This window comes from Phasianus colchicus, chromosome 3 (genome assembly GCF_987193195.1).
Source record: "Phasianus colchicus chromosome 3, bPhaCol1.hap1.1, whole genome shotgun sequence".
In the NCBI taxonomy this organism is placed as follows: domain Eukaryota; kingdom Metazoa; phylum Chordata; class Aves; order Galliformes; family Phasianidae; genus Phasianus; species Phasianus colchicus.
Window position 1 is genome coordinate 44,423,786 of NC_143438.1, and position 21,531 is coordinate 44,445,316.

At 38.7% G+C, this 21,531-nt stretch overlaps 1 protein-coding gene across 2 annotated transcripts in view; it reads right to left on the reverse strand.

Annotated features, from left to right (window-relative positions):
* Window positions 1-5,247: 5,247 nt before the first annotated feature.
* The window catches only part of VAPA (VAMP associated protein A), a 30,163-nt gene continuing 13,879 nt past the window's right edge, over window positions 5,248-21,531 (reverse strand). For both annotated transcript variants that reach the window (XM_031588973.2, XM_090137360.1), the window contains exons 2-6: window positions 20,055-20,207; window positions 13,535-13,638; window positions 11,998-12,078; window positions 9,511-9,687; window positions 5,248-8,553 (exon numbers count right to left, since the gene is read on the reverse strand). In XM_031588973.2, coding sequence (XP_031444833.1) covers window positions 8,395-8,553; window positions 9,511-9,687; window positions 11,998-12,078; window positions 13,535-13,638; window positions 20,055-20,207 — 674 coding nt within the window. In that variant the 3' untranslated portion in view covers window positions 5,248-8,394. The remainder of the gene's footprint in view (window positions 8,554-9,510; window positions 9,688-11,997; window positions 12,079-13,534; window positions 13,639-20,054; window positions 20,208-21,531) is intronic.

Genomic DNA, 21,531 nt, shown 5'->3' on the forward strand with positions numbered 1-21,531 from the left:
TGTGGTTGCCACAAAAAGAAAATATTTGTCAGAAGGAAGCTGTGAGCAGATGAAAACGTGCTTCGCTCTAAGGGCTACAGTGCAGGGGAGGGAGGAGAGAGGACACTTTCTTAAGGAGAAAAAAGTCCAAAATGATCCAAGAATGGAAAGCAAGGCATGGGATAATAAAAGCATCTTTCTTCAGCACAGCACCACTTCATCACAGCCTCACATGCATAAAGAGGTGCAATGAAGCCAGTGGGACTTCCACCAGCAGCTTCAAAAGGTTTGCATCTGAGAAATGACTCAGGATTTTTGGAACCACGACAGCAGATTGCTGCATGATGAGGCTGCACATCAGGAAGCATGCCCGCAATAACAAGGCACTGCAAAGGCAGCAGCCAGAGTCTAATAGTAGGGGCATTCCTTTCTCTTTTGTATGGAGAGGCAAAGCTGTGGGCATGGATGAATCCAAGCCTAAGTGTGTTCCATGTGGCATAATTTACCCCTCCCGACACAAAAACAAAAGGTAGGTACTAAAACACAGCACCACTCACTCTGAATTTTATTATTTGATTCATTTGCCATATTTTTTCCCCTCTGAGAAATATTTTCCAAGAGCTTTTTCCTTCTCTCTAGCACTCACTGTTAATTCAAAAGAAAATTACTATTTGCTGCAAGCAATAAATAATCAAAGAATCATTAAGGTTGGAAAAGAGCACTAAGATCACCTTATCCAACCATCAGCTCACCACCACCATGCTCACTAACCACATCCCTCAGTGCCACATCCACACAGCTCTTGAACACCTCCAGGGATGAAGCCCAAAACTGAACACAGTAGTTGAGGTAAAGAAAGAAAATTTCTTCTCAGACAGAAAAAAAAGATGGTTGCAAGGAATCAAACCATAAGTACCCTCATTAACTAAGGGAACACTGATTATCTAAGCTGACACTGCCCCCCCAGCCCTTTCCCATGGGAAGCCATTCCCAAGGTGTTCTGTTGGAAAATAAAGCTGCGCAAGGGAGCATTGCTTTCAAACAAAGAAAAAGCTATCAGTTCAAGCTGTTTGGAATTGCATCTCCTGGTCTCCCCTCACCCTCTGCTCTGCCATCATGAGGCCCTGTCTGGAGTACTGCATCCAGTCCTGGGGCCCATAGAAGAAAAAGGACGCAGAGCCGTTGAAGCAAGTCCAGAGGAGGGCCACAAAGATGCTCAGGTTGCTGGGGCATCTCTCCTGGGAAGAAAGGCTGAGGGAGCTGGAATTGTTCAGCTTGGAGAAGGCTCTGGGAAGACCTCAGTACTTGAAGGAGCTTATAGTGGGAGGGAGTCAGCGTTTTACACCCTCTGATAGTGACAGGACAAGGGGGAATGGCTTTAAAATAAAATAAGGGAGATTTAAGTTAGACGTGAGGGGAAAATTCTCCACTCAGTGGGCAGCGAGGCACTGGCACTGCCCAGAGCAGCTGTGGTGCCCCATCGGGGTGGGGCTGGGTGGGCTTTGAGGTCCCTTCCAACCCAAGCCGTTCTGTGATTCTATGATTGCTAACTCAAATTCTGCAACTCCATCCACAGAAAAATCACGGGCACAGATCCATGGCTAGAGCTTGCTAGACCGACTGATGAATTTCTTTAAATCGATGCCCAGCTCCCAGGTCACGTTTCTCTTAGCGCCTCAAGGAAAAGCGGAGCAGATCACAATGAAGCACAGCCCTTATCTGCACTGACCGCCCCACGCGGTGCCGCCGGGCCCGGCCCTGCTGCGCCCTCAGCCCGCACAGCTTCCCGCCGGGTGGGCGGTAAGAGCACACCGCCATCTGGCGGCCACTACCGAACCGTAAGGATTGCTTCAACGTATTTCGCCTGATGATCGGTGTGTGTACGCATACGTACAGCTTACATTTAAGGACGTTGCGCATGGAATTACCAGCATTTTTAATGAGCAGTATCTCACATTCGCTAAAAGTGCCCAAAGAGTTACACAAACTCCCAAACAGGTGATACATGCTACAAATGTGTTTGACAAACTCTCAATTAGCCTATTATTGGCTCACTCTATGTATTGCAAAAGCAGGTGCTTGCCATTTCCCTGATTCCATACAGGGCAAGGAGATAGCTGAGATCGGGAGGCAGCTGTATGCGTACCACAGGTTTGGGTACATCCACCTTTGTTTGGCTGCTTCATCTCTAGTTCTACAAATGCAACTTCTGAACAGCACAAGGAATGGGCTCATAACATCACAGTTCCCTTTCCCTAATATCACAGGTCTGAGAGACACTCTGAGGTGCTACAGCAGCTCCAAATGTCAATTTCTCCTTCCGTCCTTTCATACAGCCATGACAGCACAGCAGTTCCAAAGTGCCTCAGCAGAGCATTAGAGAAGCAAGGGTGCAAACATGGGATTATACTTTTCTCCAGCTAAAGTCCTCCTCCTGGAATTCTCTTGTTTACAAGACCTGCTGCTGTGATTTATGCTTAATGATGGAGAAGAATCCCTATTCCTGGAGAATACCTGGGAAAAGGAAGCTATTAGCAGAGCGGCTTCTGAAACAGCCCACCTTGCTCTTCTCATGACTGCCTCTTCCTAGCACACTGCCTCCTCTACATGACACCAGCCACTCCCGAGCTCCCACTTGAATATGAAGCACCTGTCCCACATCTCATCTTTCCAAAGTTTTAAACTAAGCCGAGGTGATTAAGAAGGCAATCAAGGCAAATTAGCTACTGCATGAGCTTTTATCTTCTATGAAGCACCCTTCCATTATCAAAGCTGCAATCGTTAGCAGCTCAGATGAGAGCTCCAGAGAGCTGCATTTGACCCAGGTTCAGGTCTTGTTTTCTGTCAGTTCTCCTGAGCTTTCCCAAAGCACGGCTCTATGAACCACAGACTGTCCTGCATGATTCAAAGCACTGCCTCAAACACAACAGAACAGAGCACCATCTTCATCCATCCAGATAGTTACTGAATTCTTATCATCGCTGCTTTTTGAGCCAGCCTTCAAACACGTGCAGAAGCGTAATGCAGTCTGGAATGAGGCACTCTCATTAGTTTCAACACATAACCGTGGATTTAACCTCTAAGAGTCTCCTACTGTCGGAGCACATTTGCCTGCAGGAGCCCAACATGGATGGGTCTGAAGAGGTGTTTGACACTTCTGGATGAAATGCCTCCAAAAATCAAAGTATAGCTTTATCACCTGTCCTTGGACTACAAATATAGCCAACGGAAAAATAATTTGCCACTTGTAAGTGCAGAGCAAGTCGTATCACCACCATGGTGGTTGTATAGGCTCAGGACTATTTATTTTCTTCTACAGCAGCAATTCCACAAAAACCTTTTGTTATGCACTCATGTTCAAATACTGCCAACACAACATGCCCAAATGTTTGGGTGGGTTTTGGTTTTGTTGGTTTCATTATTACTCTTGTTGGACTTGGGGGTATTTCTTGGTTTTGGTGCCATCATTAGTACTCAGGCTGTAATGCCAGTGAACACAATCCACCAATAAACACCTCTAACAGAGATGCTTTCTGCCTAACACAGCTTCAGGGACAGAAAAGCAACACCTTGTTCTTCGAGGTGATGCTTTAAAAGCTTACAAAAGATTTCCACGCAACATAAAGCAGCACTTTGGAAACCCAGCAAAATTAAAGAAATGAAAATGAAGAAAAAAAAAATCAGACAAGGACAAAGGCTTGATGATAAACAAGATGGAGGTATGTTAGAGAACAGAGGTTGTACCTCAATCAGCCCATCCCAACCATTTGCTCCAGCACTTGTGCCTCAGTCTCCCCATCTCAAGATGAGCAAGTCTTACTGATGAAGACTGCCGTTTAAGTACTGCCTGGACACTGACCGCCTGGGGCAATCTCTCTGAATTCACCTACGCTCTTGAATCAACATCAGCAGGCCACATTTAAAAGAACTTCTAAAGTTTTTTGTTTTTTTTTTTTTGTTGTTGCTTTTTTTTTTTTAATAATGTGGATGATAAGCAGATTAATAAAAGTCGCACTGCCTTTTTCTTATACATGAGATTAGAAGGTAAGAATTAATAACTATTTCGGTCGCCTTTCGTTTTTCATTTAAGTGTCTGAGCTGACACTCCCTAGCTATTATTCATAGCTGTCTGTCTCATGTGCCTGCATATCATAACACCCCTTAAAGTTTTCTAAAGGAAAGGGAGGGGGGTGAAGAACATACTGCTGCTGCCAGAAACAGAAGGAGCTACTGTACACACCAGGATTCAATGTGCTGCTGGCAGCATTAGCAGCATTACATAAACAGGTACCAAGCTTTAAATAAAATGGCAATGCAGCATGGCAGGGGAGATGACTGTACCACCACTTAATTTGTCAAACATGAAAAATTTGGATTTCACCCAAATCAGTTCCCAAGTGCAGATCGCTACACAAATGTGTGAACCATTGTCCTGGCAAAGGAGGAAGAAGCACTAATGGTTTTGTGCAAGAGCTCATTTCTACACAGCCACTTGTCATTTAAAGGGGAAAAAGATGACACTACCACTACCTTCTGCAATCCTGCCACAATCAGCATGCAAAAACAAAAGCACAACAGACCGACTGCAATTATATACTTGGTTACATTACTTGAATGCCCTGGAGAGGAAGTTCAGACAGGGAATAAAGAAATCACTCTCATTCAATTGTCACTCCTAGAGGAGCCCAATCCCTCGTGAAAACTGACTTGGGTGTTTAACCCCCCTCCCCACCTCAGCCAAATTGAGACCCCAGGAAGGACCAAGCCCAGCAGGGGCAGTCTCCGTGGCAGCAGGGCTCTCCTAAAACCTGACAGTGAACTACAATGTTCACATAAACGTGGCTAAAAAGATACGATGCAGAAACTGAATCCACCCATAAACACAAAGAGCAGGACAGGACAATACTGATCTATATGAGGACTGCTCTGTAAGCACAAGGATCTCTCCTCTCTTGCAAGATGAAGTAAGAGTTTGTGCTGGCAAGCCTGCTCACAGACACTCATGACTCCAAACAGGAAAAAAAGATAACACTTTGTCATGATTACTGTAAATCAGGCAAGTCACCAGCACCCACAGTGCTGGGCAGATTCACTCCAGCACCCAATCTCCATCCATGCCAGCTCTGTGCTATCTGCCAGCAGCCCCTACAGCAGGGCAGTCAGACCACCTGTAAGATAGTCCTAGATAGAGACCTACATACTGGGTATCCTAAAGCCTACAGAACATAAGCATTCGGGGAGAAGTTTCATAATAAAAAAGGACACTACTAAGTTTTTAATGGTTTATTAACACTTCAGCTTTTAATATCTTTGAAGGCCTGAAAAATAAGTTTTGCTTATTGACTTTGTCTTTCCCCTTTGCAAGATGTCATCTTCCATCTCCTCCCTCCGCCCCCTCTCCTTCCATGAGAACAATGACTTTCAAGCTAATGTTTGGTTGCTTCTCAAATGGAAATCAATTTCAATCATAGCAGCAGAAAACATGCAAGCCTGAACAACAGACTCAAAAAGTCTAACAGCTTTTAGAGAATGAGTAGAATTGCACAAATAAATTGTGCATTGATGCAAATAACTTTTTTTAAATCAACTTCATACATATACACTTTTTTACTGTGGATTAAATTTAGTGCCGAGAATTACTACAGAAGTTCTATTTTCTATTTAACAAGGCTTTTTCCTCACCTGAATAATCACTTACCCTTTTCAAAAGTGATGCGTTCAGAAAAGCTTTAAATACTACTTTGATACTGTATACTTACTCCATCTTGTTCTTCTGAAAAGTCAAAATAGGTTTTGTGTTGTATATTTAACTGAAGTTGCACATTTAGCCTCACATGACTTCACGGGCACTGTCACCTGATCTTGTCATTAGGAGCAGCAGAGGCTATTTCCCCATGCTTACATACACAAGTAAGCAGGCAGACAAAGCAAAAAGTTCTAACCATTTCAGGAACACAGGAACACAAACAATTTAATCCATATTACAGAATTCACTGAATACAGTTGAACTCATCCAAAGTAACTCCTGAGAGCAAAATAGTTTTAGCATTACATTTTATATACAGCTATGAAGGGATTACTGGATACCAAGACAGTCTCCTTATACCATCAGTAAGTACACTGGTTACGAGACTGCTGCACACTTTCACTTTGAAGACATTACTCAAACCATGACCAAGTTCTACGACCACCTGTTTTGTATTTATGAAAATAATTCATTTCCATCTTATTCTATCATTATTTTCACCTCATTACTGCTGCCATTCATCAAAACCTGTTGGCTACATTGAGCAATGACTCCTTTTTCTGCTCTCAAGTCTTGAAAGCCACCCTTGAAAACCTCCACACACTATGCTGTAAATATTTTGAGATCTCCAAGGAATGTTTTTTTCCTTCTATGCAGGAACGACTGCTCTGTCTCAGGCAAACCACATCCTGCACACTTATTGCCTTCGTTATGTTCAACATAGTTTGGAACAGGCTATGGAAGTCTGATGTGTTAATGTTCTATTTAAAGAAAAAACTGGGAGAATTACACTATTTCAAACCAGCAGAACCAAAATAATCAAGACTTTAACAGTGTTTCCAGTCACTGGGATGGAAGGCGACTTGAATGCAGATACTGGAACAAGTAATTGGAAACATCTGAGCTTGCATGCTTATGTGAAAAGATAAACAGTATTTTCATCATCTTCCTTGCATGTATGCAAGATTTTATAAAAAGTTTATCAGACAGAAATGACAGAACATGACGTAATTATAGTTTTCTTAAAAAAAAAAGCACTAGAAATCAAAGGCAACCAAGATAACATACATCTTCTCTAGAACATTTTTCTCAGCTATGTAACGTGTGCATATACCAAGGTCTAACACACTTAGCTGCACCACATCAAGTCAAGCTGTCCAAAAGCACACACAATTTCACTTACAAGAGTACGTCCCTTCCGTAATTTTTCAGTTTACACCCTGTATTGGATTATGCTTAGTTAAAAGTACAGCTATTTTGTTGTATTACTACTGACTGTTTTAGGACGTATTTGAAGATGAGGCAAGACTTAAGATTAAGTGCAGGAAGCATTTTAGACCCCCAAAATGCATTCTTTAACACGTAGCTAGCTATACATGGTTAACATGGGTAAGTCTGCCAAGAGTTGCATAAAATGACTTGTTTTCAAGAAGTGAGCAACTAAGGCCCACTCAGCAAATACCAACTCTTCTGCATCATGGAATTCATTATGGGTGTCTGAATCATTCAAATTATATTTCTGATTGTCTACTAAAATGGAATTACAGACCCAGTAAGTTGGTACATTTGAATTAAGCACCCTTAAGAAATCAAAGGAGAATAATGTTGACTCTGGAAGACACCCAAAAAATCCAAGGATGGAGCAGAAGGTTGATTAGTACACTCTCACACACAGCAAGCAAATTGCTGATATACTGATAACATTCATGCCTAGTATTTGTACCTGCTGGATATCCAACTTATTCTGTCCCAAAACAAGTTTGATAATTATCCTCTCTGTAGCTGAAAACAGGCAGAAAACATTTGTGGTGGGGTTTTTTTTTGTTGTTGTTTTTTTTTCTTTTTTTAAACAGAATGGAGACCCTTTTTTCTTTTCTTTTTTTTTTTCCTCTTCCTGCTTCAATTACAACAGTCTAAGCCAAAGACTTATGCAAATAAACTTCAAAATTTGTTACAAGCAGCAAATTGCCATGAACAATTAACTTGTTACGAATCCCCTTCTAAAAGTATGACACACACAAACAGGCTACCCAGCAGAAAATCTGTTAACAATTTTATTTCTTTTGTAATGTTAAATATTATGGGACAGGATTGTAAGGATGAAGAACTCTCAACAATGCCTCACAAGGGATAAGAAAGAAATTCTGCATGATATTAGCAAAGTAAGGTAAGGAGAAAATTTACACAGTAAGAGGCACCATTTCCCCCAGAATACCTCTTGTCATATTCCTGAATGAGTGGGATTAGCAATCTAATAGATCATTTTTCAAGAGGTAACAGCAACAGATAAAATTTTAAAGGATTATTAAAATAACATTTACAAGACTCTGAACAATTTCTGAACTCTTATTAAAACCACAGAAAGAACAATTCTTTTATTTATGAATTTCCATAAAGGACTGACTGTGCAACTGACACCTGCTATTTATGACTTAATGTACAATTTTGTCCGGTAGCCGAACAGTTTGTCTTTTTAGATTGTGTTTTCTAACCGTGCGAGATCATTAAAGGCAAAGCCTGTTATGATGCTGTACACAAAAATGGTCACTTGGGCCATACTACCAATGAAATGGTAGGTAAACAAATCTTTTTCTGGCCAAGAAAAAAAAAACAAAACAGAACAAAAAAACCCGAAGCTGCATTTTGCATGCTTCTCTCATTCATCCTTTCTACAAGATGAATTTCCCTAGAAAGAATCCAATGAAAATGGCTGCAATTACAACAAGAAGTGATGGAAGAGAATTAGAGCCATTATCTCTGAGGGCCAAAGCTGTGGGTGATCCAGATTTATCCGAGTGTGCTACCTTTCTGAGCCTCAAGCCTTCGTCCTGAGGGGAAAAAAAAAAAATATACAGAGATGAAGATTACAAAAACATTTTTTACTTTTTTATTTATATATATATATATATAAGCCAAATCAAAGGTCAAATTTACTGTAACATTTTAATAAAGATAGCAATTTGAAAAGTAATATTATAGCACGCTAAACCCCCAGAGCAAATGGTGGCATGTCAAATACAGATAGGTAACTCACTAGTATGCCCATGCTCTGCTTAAGAAAGATACTAAAATTCTTGCTAGGGAGAACAAAGAATCCTACTTTTACTTACCATGTAAGAATGAAATAGCAGTAATTCCCTACTATCAAAGAAAAACACCTGTTTTGTATTTATTTATCAAAGTGTTCGAACAACAGCAGAATTACATGTAATTACATTATTTTTGGAGATCATTAAAAGGCTACACTTGCCTATGACATTTTCAGATACCCAATAAAAAATACACAGAAAAGTCACAGAGTCACCTATCAATTAGCTACAAGTTACTGAAGGAGCACCTTTACAAAGAAGGTACTGGAAAGCAATGTTTGCTTACCTCCACTGGCCAATCAGTTTTCTTTCTGATTAATAATCAGAGATGATGTGTTACTGATTTGGATCTCATTTACTCATTCTTAAGAATGAATAATAAAACACTTCTATTAAAAGCTAGTAAGTCTAAATCTGGGATGTAAAAGTAACTAAGACCACCTTAACTAGGCCTATATTTACAGCATTTCATTCAAGAAAACCATGTAGCTTCAGTATCTCACCCACGATAATCCCAAAGTCTCAATCATAGAGACATATCAGCCATACAGAACAATATTACACTGCAAATCAACCTTCACATTCCAACACTTGTATGTAATTCCAGAAGAAACATTTTTAAGTCTGATTACAAACCAGACTCCTCAGTCAGGAAGCACAGAATCATTTCAATATAAACAAGGAAGCAGAACTTACTCTCAGGTGCCGATTTTCTTCTGACAGCTTCATAACCTCTGCCTGAAGTCTTTTGCACTCTTCCACTAGCTTCCTTGTTTCAGTATCATTAAGTGAAACACTATGTGGTTTTGGCATCGGTCCATCCTGCTTAGATGTATTCTGTACTGGAGCGGGTTTGCTTGCATCTATATCGTTCTACAAATATTAAGAATGACTTGAGAATTTTACTTACCTAGAGAAAAATTATCCACAGCTTAAAACTGAAACACAATCTAGCTACTAATATAGACAGTTATATTTACAGTACTCTAAATAAAAGACTTCTGTGATTGGTTCAGTTCTGATTAGTGAAAGTATTAAAGAGCAAGAGAAGAATCTACTGCTTACATTCTGTACTATGTGTCACAGAGACCAAAAACCAAACACTTAGGCTGCTTAACACTATCTCAGCAGGCACCGAAGTAACACAGTAACGCAAAATGCACCTAATAACATTTGAATTTGATAGGAAAATAACTAAGTGGAAAAGAGCAGAATTTGTTTTTTCTTTTTTTTTTCTTTTCCCTCCCTTCTCCCCCCCCCACTCAGAGGGCAGTGAGGCACTGGCACAGCTGCCCAGAGAAGCTGTGCTGCCCCATCCCTGGAGGTGCTCAAGGCCAGGTCAGATGAAGCCCTGGGCAGCTGAGCAGCTGGGGAGCAGCCCTGCTCATGGCAGAGGACTGGGGCTGGGTGGGCTTTGAGGTCCCTTCCAGACCAAGCAATCTTAAGGTTCTTTAAGAGAACAGCACAAAGCTGTGCTGAAGTTCAGACTGGACAATAGACTCATATTAAAATTCAAGCTGCACTATGCCTACTAGATAAACTGCAGAGCTATATCATCCCTTAGATCTCATACTGCATGGAAAGTAGTCCAATCTGAATGTGACAGAAAACCTATTAAAAGGTAATATATCTATCATATCTGTATACTAATTTTTTTTTTGCATCTACTCGCATCTTAAATCTTCACCATAGGCAGCCTAAGAGACATACCCTGCTATTCTACACAGGTACTCTCTTAACTGGATCTAAAAAGACCAGCTTATTTTTACCATGAGTAAGCAGAGAAGAACTTGGGAGGTTTTTGTTTTTTTTTTTTTTTTTGTTTATTAGCTGAAAAGAGCTCCTTTTGAAGTACTGGAACTTCAATAGAGACCTTATCTCCCAAAGCAAACCTCCTTCCTCTGCTGTCTCACCTCCCTGACTGGTTCCCTTACATCAGCCTCCAGGCTGCGACTGGTAGGCATCTGAAGAGAGCAGCAGCCAACTGGAGTAAGTACTTACACCCTGGTAAGTAAGGTATATTCTGAGGGTCCTGGCAGATTTCTCATCACAAGGCTTGAGACAGCATTAAAGAAAGTATAAATGTATTTTGTACTGCTTCATTATACCTAAGGTATAATTTAGTAAGAGGCACACACAGGCAATTTGCACAGCTGAATAAAAGCTCACACCTTCAGTTATCCTTAACCAAAACAGATGACTTCCCCCTAACACACCTTACAGACTACAGTACAAACTGGACAGTATTAAAGAAAGTCAAAGTGATGACATGAATAAGGTCACTAACAGAAATCCTGCTTCAGCACTTTATCTCACGATACTAAAAGCAGCACCAAAAAAAAAAAATTAAAGGTAAATAAGTGGGAATGTACAGTATTAAGATTCCATAAAACAGAAGAACGAGGGTAAAAAAGTATTAATAAGAATTTCAGTCATATTCCAAAAAAAGCTAGATAACTGACAGCTAACTATTATTCCAAACATCAGATGACACAAAACAGACATCTTCAGTCCACATACAATGAAAATGTCATCTCCTATACAAATAGGATTGATTTTGTTTGAAGTCAGAAGCATTTAAGAGCTTTTTTCATCTGTATTATCTGTCTGTACCACTACCTTAAATGATGCAGTTAGGGCTCCCAGAGCACATTAATTTCTAAACAGTACTTCCTTTCCTCATTCAGATGAATTAGAAAGAGAATTTTTAAAACTGAAAAGCATTTAATACTTCAAAAAGCAAATGATTCTATTTGCTTTTCCCTGTATGCAGTACTGAAGACTCAGTTTTTATCCGACGGCAATATAATGCTAAAGTAAGTCAGTAATAAGAATAATGAAAGATAATTTTTTTGCATTAGTTCAAACAATTTGAAATTATGGTATCATGGCAAATTATTTACAGTGGAAGACAACACTGATTTGTTTGCACTACAACGCGCAAACCATGCACAAAGAGTATCAGTGTTCGTCCTGAAATTTAATGTAATTCACCCCATACGTGGTTATATAATGTAAAGCCCAGTCCTCCTTTCCATTTAATTTAGTAGAGATTCCAACAGTCCATTTAACCAACAAACCAAAGAGCTTTAAAAAAAAAAAAAACTTAAACATATTTCTCTAGGATCCTAACAGTGTATGACAGGTGTTTTGTTTTTTTTTTTAAACTCTTTCCTTACTTACCAGTTTATCATTTTCATTGGGCATTTCAAACACACATCTCAATTTGGAGTCCATTAACTCATCGGGTTTTGCTTCTTTCCACTAAAACAAGTAACGTAGTTATTTAATAAGCCAGTCGCACAAAAATCTGAACAGTTCATAAGCCTGCTCTTACAGCTTCCTTATAACTCTTACAAAGCTGAATGCTATCCTCGCCCTAGCTGAAATTTTCAGATTTGCTTTTGTCCACATTTTGTTCACCTTCAACTACTACAGAAGTACTGAAAGCTAGGTTTGGTTAAACTTCAGTCTGAAAATGGAATCAAGTGAACTGAATGTCAAGACAGATCCAGAGATTTGTAGGGCACAGCAACAATGACAGTGGAATGGTTTCTGTAACACAATCAGAAACAGAGTACCATCTGAGTCGGTCTATCACTGCTCAGTGTATGTGCTCCTTACATTCTAACTTGGAAGCACCCATTTTAAATAAATTACTGAAAGACACTTTTAGTGATTCTATACTTAGCTCCAGAGTAAGTTTCTTTAGTTCTCTTTTGTCACTGGCATTATTTGCACGCTAACTCATAACTATAATTACTGATTTTCTGCTAGACTTGTTCCTCAGTATTCTTTACTTCAACGCACTGAGAAAGTTGTTATTTGAAAGATATTTCTAAAACGGATTTTTATATTCTCACCAAATTTTAGATGCTTCACTTCTCACACATAAACAAGAGCTATCAGAGCATATTAAAAAAAAGTAAACCAGACAACAAGGAGGAGAAATGTTATTTTTGTAGCTGCATGTCTCAAAAGCTTAACAAAACTTTTCCAGTGTTTCCAGTGGAGAGAAATGCCACAATAATCTTTGCCTTCATACATACAGGAAGAGAGCCTAAGCCTGCAGAGGTTTAGTGGATTTTAGTGATTCATAAACCTTATCTCTACTTTGTTTACCTTTTCCTCCTCCACCTTCAGTGAACATGAACTGCATGAATCACCATCTGAACTCGGGGAAGTGTTTAGAAACAACAGTCCATGCATCAGTCCCCTGGACTCCGATATATATGCCCATGGGAGCCCATGTCTGCTCTAAGGAGCATGTTCTGAAAACTGAAGGCCAGCCTTCCAATTGCTTCTAAGTTGTCCTTCTGAATTTACATGCACAAAACTAATCTTTTCTTTCTGGATCTTTCACTGGACCAGCCCCACCCAAAAAGAGAATACACAACTTGTTCTACTAATAAAGAAAATAAATCTATCATTTGTGCTTTTGATGAGCTGCAGATCAGATACAATGCAACAGTAACTTAACATTGAACAGACCTTACCTTTGATTTACTACTAGTTTGATTTAATCAGTCCTATAAGCAAATTCTGAGAACTGAACTTGTATTTAATATTAAAAACCCTGAATCATTTGTAGACATCATATTTGTTCAGAAGAAATTCAATTTTCCAAAAATAAAACACTCTGAAAACACGATTCATTTAAACTTAAGACTGATTAAAAAAAAAAATTCCAAACTAGCAATTCTATCCCATTTTTACTTACCACTGCCTCCATATCTGAAATATTTGGTGGTGCATAGATTGTTTGTACCATAAACTTGTGTTTACTCTTCTCATTTGGGTCATAATCAAAAGGCTGCAGCATTACTGTTCAAAAGAATAAAATGAAACATTTAACTATGTGATCTGATCACCTTAAAAAAAAAACAAAAATGCTACACACTTCAGATTCTCACTGACCAGACACCAAAAGTTAACATGTAAAGGGAGCACTGAAAAGACTTGTAGATACACACTGTAGCAACAAGCAGTGAGTGGAACACCTTAATATCGTAGCTTTATAGATTATTTCTCCACCTCCTATAGCAAGAAGAGATTTAATTACAAGTAAGAAAAAATACATCCAGTAAGACAGAAAGCAAACAAACACCACTGGATTTTCCTTTGGAATAAACACACTTCGTGACTGAGTGAATGCAAAGGTAAAAGAACTCTGGCAGACTTCACAACATCTACCCGAGGGAGAAAGGGAAGAGAACCTATATTACACTGACCACCTACCAGCAGAAGCTCAACTGATTTCTAAAGACATGCTAATCTAAGCTAGGAGCAAAACTACTAAAATACTTAATTCAAACCAGAATTATTAGAAGAAGTAATGCTGTCAAGGGCTTTAAAAGTTCACTATAGAAAAGTTTCAAATTCAGTTCTTAAAAGATAAAGTGATTAGTTGGTAACTACAAAACACATTTTATTCAGGTTTTGACATTATTATCCTTAAGTCCAGCCCAACGCTAACATTTGCCTAAAAGTACTCACAATCCATGTACGCATTTGAATCCTATATTTTACCAGTGGAGAAAGAGGGACGGAATTCAAAACCAAGCTTTCTGTAAAGGCAGTTGTAAGTGAAGTATTAAATACTTAGTACCCTCTCTTTGTATTTTATCTGGTGTATTTTACCTCTGCAATTTCAGCCTTGAACATAATCTAATGCAGATTTTTAAAAAAAAATTTAAAAAAATGGAACCACCTTCCTGAATAAAAGCAGACATTTTTGACACAAACCAGTTCATACTACCAGTACCAGAGATAGAATATACAAGAAGGAGTAGTTTTGTGACTGGACAATTTCTGAACGACTGCTTTCCAAAGTTGAAAATTCTGTTGGTCAAGAAGGGAAACTCACATTTCAAAGTTATGATTTTGAAGTATACACAAATTCAGTGGAAAAATAAATATCATCAACATAATAATATTCATCATCTCAATTATTACTGCACTACTATAGTATTTTTAAAGGAATGCTTCAATTACAGAGTACAGAATCTTCATCCATCCAAGCTGTACAAAGCCATTAGGAGGCTGGTTTTCTGTTAGTGATGGTGGTTGTGTTCAGAAAACAGCCCAGAGGGAAAGCCAGGTCACTCTGGTGTCATTATTTTTGTGGTTTCTTCAATTCAAATTGATTGAAAAGCACACGTCTATAATTCAGACCAGAAAGTTATAGGATACAGCTGCCCATCTATGGATGCAATGGGTACAGTTTAAGGACTGAAATATCTAAGCATACAAGGTGTCAAAGTAGCACTGGACTACTGAAGTAGAAGGATGAGTAGATGACCAGCATAGCGTACCTCCATAGAGCAGTTCAGGAAAGACAATTAGTTGATACAATCCAGACAGGAGCCCAGGACAATAAAAACTTTAAGTATCTGTACATGCATATATACACATGCACATGCTTCCAACTTTCTACCAGAGGATGATGACCCAGAGAGAACTGTAAAGATAGATTATTTGACAATGCACACGCACTTGAGTCTCGCTGAAACTGAATTCAAGCTTAGTGCATCATTATGTAAAACTAAGATAAACATAAGTGATCTCAGACAAAATGAATTATGTACTTATTGGAGTCCTATGAACAGGAATCTATACTGCTAGCTATTTTACAGCAATGAAAAAAGCTACAGCAGAAACACCCATTTAGCTAAAAAAAACCCACTGTATGCTCTGAACAAGCTTCCCATATGTTCTCAAGAAGTTCAGTCAGAAGATTTCAATACTGCTGTAATTGAATTGTTGGAAATTATATTTCCCACAGTTCTAAATCTTCATTGGATGAACAGTTCAACACCCTTGCTTTCACACAAAGCAAATTCTTCACAGTAGAACTGAATTGTGTAAGTTGATAAAACAGTAAGTACAATAGCAAAATGATTAACTTTGTGTCTCCAAATTCACTAGTCCATATGAAAAGTTACTTCCAAATTTAATCACAGTGCCACCTAATTTTAGACCCTATGTACTGGTTACATGTTGCAGATGTTTGCTGCTGGGTGCTTATTAGGTATTTTTCCCTGTTGAAAGCCGCATACAGCATAATCAAAGGATAATTAAATAATCTATCATTATATCTAGCAATCTGAGATAAAATAACACAGTGAAAAGAACTGCAGTATTTGACATGCTTTCAAACAATCCAATTTTGGAAGGTTTAAAGCCAGAGTTTCTCAATCATTGGTTACTTGGGTCCAAAACAAAAATGATTAAACTAAAGGCTTCTTCCTATATTAATTTATCTCTAAGATCTTTTCTATCAACAGACTACAGAAAACATATAGTACTCTTCCTTTCACCAAGGGAAGAGATGGAATACCTTGAAAAACAGCAAAGCCAGCTTTCTACCATCTGAGAACTGGCAAAATCCTTAGATAACTAGTTAAATAACTTTGACTCTAAGAGTACCTAGTGGTACTCTTTGACCACTAGGTAACAGCTGAAAGCACGACTGAATGAAAGCCAACAGAGAACAAAACCATAGAATCATAAAATCATAGAACCACCAAGGTTGGAAAAGACCTACAAGATCATCCAAGTCCAATCATCCACCCATCACCAGTAGTTGCCTCTAAACCATGTCCCTCAACACAACAAGCCTGTAGCATTGCCTGGAGTTGTTGTGGCCCAAGTGCAGGACCTGGCATTTGGTCTTGTTGAAACTCACCCCACTGGCTTCAGCCCAGCTATCCAGCCTGTCCAGATCCCTCTGAAGGGCCTTGCTACCCCCAGGCAGATCAACACTTTCAGCCAACTCAGTGTCATCTGCAAATTTACCGAGGGTGCGCTCAATGCCCTCATCCAGGTCATCAATAAAGATACTGAAGAGGACAGGCCCCAGCACCGACCCCTGGGGAACACCACTCGTGACCAGACACCAGCTGGATTTAGCTCCATTCACTGCAACTCTTTGGGCCCAGCTTTCCAGCCAGTTCCTTACCCAGCCAAGAGCGTACCTGTCCAAGCCACGGACTGCCAGCTTCTGCAGGAGAATACTGTGGGAGACAGTGTCAAAGGCTTTGCTGAAGTCAAAGTAGACCACATCAACAACCTCTCTCATCCACTAGGCAGGTCACTCAATCATAGAAGGAGATCAGGTTGGTAAAGCAGGACTTGCCCTTCATGAATCCATGAAGGCTGGCTAGGCCTGATCCCCCGGTTGTCCCACACATGCCGTGTGATCTCCCTCAAGACAATCCGCTCCATAACCTTCCCTGGCACCAAAGTCAGGCTGACAGGCCTGTAGTTCCCTAGATCCTCCTTATGACCCTTCTTGTAGATTAGAGACTTGCCAGCGTGACTCCCGACTTCTGGGACTTATCCTTTGTTCTTCTTCTTTCTTCATGGAAAGAATCCATGAATTCAAAGAACTATTAAAATCTGTGTTAGGCTTTGAACAATCATGGAAAACCTCATGAATATAAGAAGTTGCAGTTTTCAGCACATTCTTGGAATCTACAAACAGTTCATGTATCAGCTCTAGGAGAATTACAACAAATAGTTATGAAATCAAGCCTCCTGTTAGTAAGGTAGTAATGTTTTCTGCATTGGAGGGCTTTATCTCCACAGGATGCATCTTAAATGGGCCTGAAAACCAGAAGGAAGTACGGCAGCAACAGCTTTTTACTGCTACTTAAGAAAGAATAGTAGTATTCTATACCCTGGGAAGAAAAACCAACAGGAAGCTACCAGTATAGATGATACATAATAAACAGTTAATCTCACTCATCAAAGTAAAGGAAAAACCATTCCAATCAACAGTAGAAAAGCAGGTCTCACTGACTTAGTATTTTTGAAAGAATGTATAAATACTGTTGAAAAAGGTTACCTACTCATTCACGACTGAATGATACATAAAATGTCCAGAGACTTCATTAAAATGACGGTTAAACACATTTCCAATAATAAATTTTAAAACTTCCTTGACTCTGAATCAGCTAATGTATTTATATGGGCTAAAGTCAGCTAGCACTGTCAACATTTAGTTTTGAACACAGAGCTTCAGCCCCTGGTATCCAACAATGAGCTCTCTCTGCCCAACAGTGCGAGAGAAATCTATTTTTAATGGTATGAACAGTGAGTCAGCACTGAAAACACTTAGTAGAGAGTTTTTCTAGTGACCCACTTTATCTCATGCATCTATCTGTGCACTTGGCCTACCAAGTTACCCAAAAGAAAACATGCCTAACAACAAAACACAACAAAAAACAGGAGTAAAAAAGCCTTAATTCTGAAAAGTAGCTGTTACTAAATATCTGCACCTTGCAGTTACTGCAGCTGAATAACTGCATGAGATTCCTGTAACACAGAAAAAACAGTATTCACAGAGATGCAAAATGAAAAGTCAACCAGTTGTGATGCTCTATGGTATCATTCCGCTTTATAGGTCAACCTGATGCTGAAATGTTTGAAACAGATACAGCAGTTTCTCTTTTTCAAAAGGACAGTCAAAAAATGAGAGATTCAAAGAATTAAAAGGATGATGCAGAATAATGGAAAGGTTTGGGTTAGAAGGGACCTTAAAGATCATCCAGTTCCAACTTGTCTGCTGCAGGCATGGGCACTTTCCATTGGACTAGGCTGGCTAAAGCCCCAACCAACCTGGCCTTCAACATCTCCAAGAATGAGAAGCTTTGCTAGGCAAGCTGTAACTATGACACAGAACTATGAAATCATGAGATATTGCAAGATCACAGGAAAAAAAACCTTGATACCAGATGGTTGTAGTCTAGCAATCAAATACATAATTGAGACAAATAACTGAGAGTCAAAGTTAAAAAAGTAAGCTTTTGACTATCCAAATTTTGAAACAATTTTCTCTGTAAAACAATCTTCCACCCACAAAACAATGAATTGTCCATGGCAATACTGAATTTTTAAAAGGTCACTTTGTACAGATCATTGATATTATATCGGAAAACTGATGACTCTGCTATAAGGAAAGTTAATCTTAACATTTTAATCAATCAAAATTTAAGAAGCTTTTCTAAGTTATTCTTTGCAATTTTTCAACAAACACCTGAAGCTAGTGCCCCAGATGCTTTTAAATTTCCCCAAGGGTACAACGGGACAGTTACGAATCTGAAAAGCTCTAAGGATTGTACCACGTTTCCTTTTGCTTTGCTATAGCTTTTTAGAGCTACTACAAAAATTGGCTTTCTACACAAAGGAGATCTAGGAGCTTATACCTCTATTACCTTTATCTCTACAATCTGCAAGACCACAGGCTAAGAGATTTCCTTCTCTCCATTTTGGGAAATATGATGGATCCACATTCCTTCTTTCCTCCTACAGCCATTGGTTTGAAACCCCCCCCACTCAGAAAATTACTAACTCACTACAACTGGGAGCACAATCTACCAAAATCCCTTACCAAGTCAAAAGACCAATATCTATTCTTCATTCATTTTCTTGAGAATGACAGAATCCAATCTCTTAGACCACTACATGTCCAACTATCAAAATATTGCTGATTGTCAGAACGAAGTATATAAGCCAAACCTAAATAGAGCTTCACAGGGAAAAAAAATAAAATAGAAGTATTGTGTGGCTTCAAGGTTCACAATGTTGAGTAGTGAGGATCCTTTTTTTTTTTTTTAAACCCTCACCCAAGAAAAACAGTAAGTCTCCCAAGGCCTAGATTTTTCAAATCTTAGGGATACAAAACAGCTCTACCTAAATTAACAGGAAATAAAAATTAAAAGCAATTTAATGACTGTCACTTCACATATGCTATGTAACACTCACAGCTCTTCTATGAAATAATAGAGTTGAGACAACAGGGACCAGTACTATCAAAACAACTATTCCACAGCAGTGAACCTTTCAGGTTTTTGTTTAATGCAATGAACTATCAAATGTTAAACTTGAGACACATCAGAGCAGTTGAGTAACCTCCCACTTGAAGACATGAGTACAGTAGTTAGGAGCAAAGATACTGTTAATGTCACTGTCCATTTCCAACTTTCTTTCTTCCTTTACACATAGAGAGCTGCAGGTAAATACAACAAATGACAAGTGTTTCTGGCATAGAGCATTTTCATGCATCTCTGCAAGTCTACATCATCAAAAGTTGATATTTACACTAACGAAGGGAAACAGTTTTATTTTTAAGAAGTCTTTTTTTGAAAAGCTGGCGTACTTACAACAGCCTCTGAGATCACTATTAGAGAACTTGATGAAAGGTCTAAAAAACACAACCCATGACTATTTGATTTTACCTGAAACAATTACAGATGATCCTGGGTCAATAATTCCACTGTTTGGCCTCACACAGTATCGACGAGGCGCTGTGGTCTTCACTTTGAAGCATACTTTTCTTTCTGATGGATTTCGTAGCTTAAGATTTGTGGTTACTACATCTGTAAAGGGACCTGGGAAAAAAAAGTCATTTTTTTAAATATGCATATATCTGTGGAAAGGAAATCTACTTATACAGTGCAAATTATTCTTAATTTAATGTAATCTGAAGGCAATATATTTCTAAAAACTGGTTAAATCATACATCTGTTAAGCACATAAATGGTTACATGCAAAGCACACTATATCATCCAAGTTAAAATGATATATACTAAAGTAATGAAGAAATAAATAGTATGATTGATTCAAGCTGCTGGTGCAAGAAGTTCATATACACATATATAGACAGATTTTTATTATGTTAATTTTATCACAGCTTTCTTAACATTTTAAGTACCTGGAAGGTAATGGTCAAATGCTAAACTAAGTTCTGCTGGATTTTTCTTTAGGGATAGAGACACAACATGTACTTCAAGCATTTGGAAGAGTTCCAAAGACAGTAAACACTATGATACTGGAACAGACTAACTACACCTGACATTTCAATTTCTGTTAGATTTCTGAGTTCCTACACACTTGACAGAAGCACATAAACCTCATTATTTAAATTCAAAGCAGGCAAGGAAGATGATGTTCTACTTATTCATATACTCTAACAAATTCACAGAAAAGAAACTAATTGCCAGATGCACCTATCTGATGCAGTATATTGGCTGCGTTAAACCGTCAAGATAGGAATTGACTCTATGACTGGATTGCACAAGAGCAGCATAATTTCAATATTAAGCTGTAAAGGCTCTTCTTCCAGAACAGATCACCTCCATTTAATGCCATACAGTAAAGCAAAAAAAGTTGAGTGTTCTGAGCAGTGCCCATCATCTGAAAGCATGAATGCACAGGCACTGAAGGAATACAACTTAAAAAATGGAATTCCAAATGAAAATTTATTCAATATTATTTCACATGCACCTTAACTTTCAAGAAGCCTCTTGACTATTCTTTAGAAATTACAAATGTAATCACTACAAAATGTGGTCATTTCACCACTGTTGAAATTGCAACAACTATTATTCCATTTTTAAAAAGCCTTCTTTTGTAGAAAAAATATGTATTTTTATTCCTATACAAGTTGTAAGGTACAACAAAACCACCAATTGTACAAGGTAAAATACATCGATTCTCTTTCAGACACAGTATTCCACAGAGGTCTCAGGACTACTCTGAAGGAAGTGGCACTAAGGCTAGTAAGCATGTTATTACACTAGAGGGCTCACTATCTGACCAATGTTTGATTTCCATAACCCTCTTTCAGTCCACATCCTTGATTCTGAAAGAGTACTGAACACAGCCTTGATATAAAACAATGGGATACAAATCAATGAAGACTAGAACTGAGAC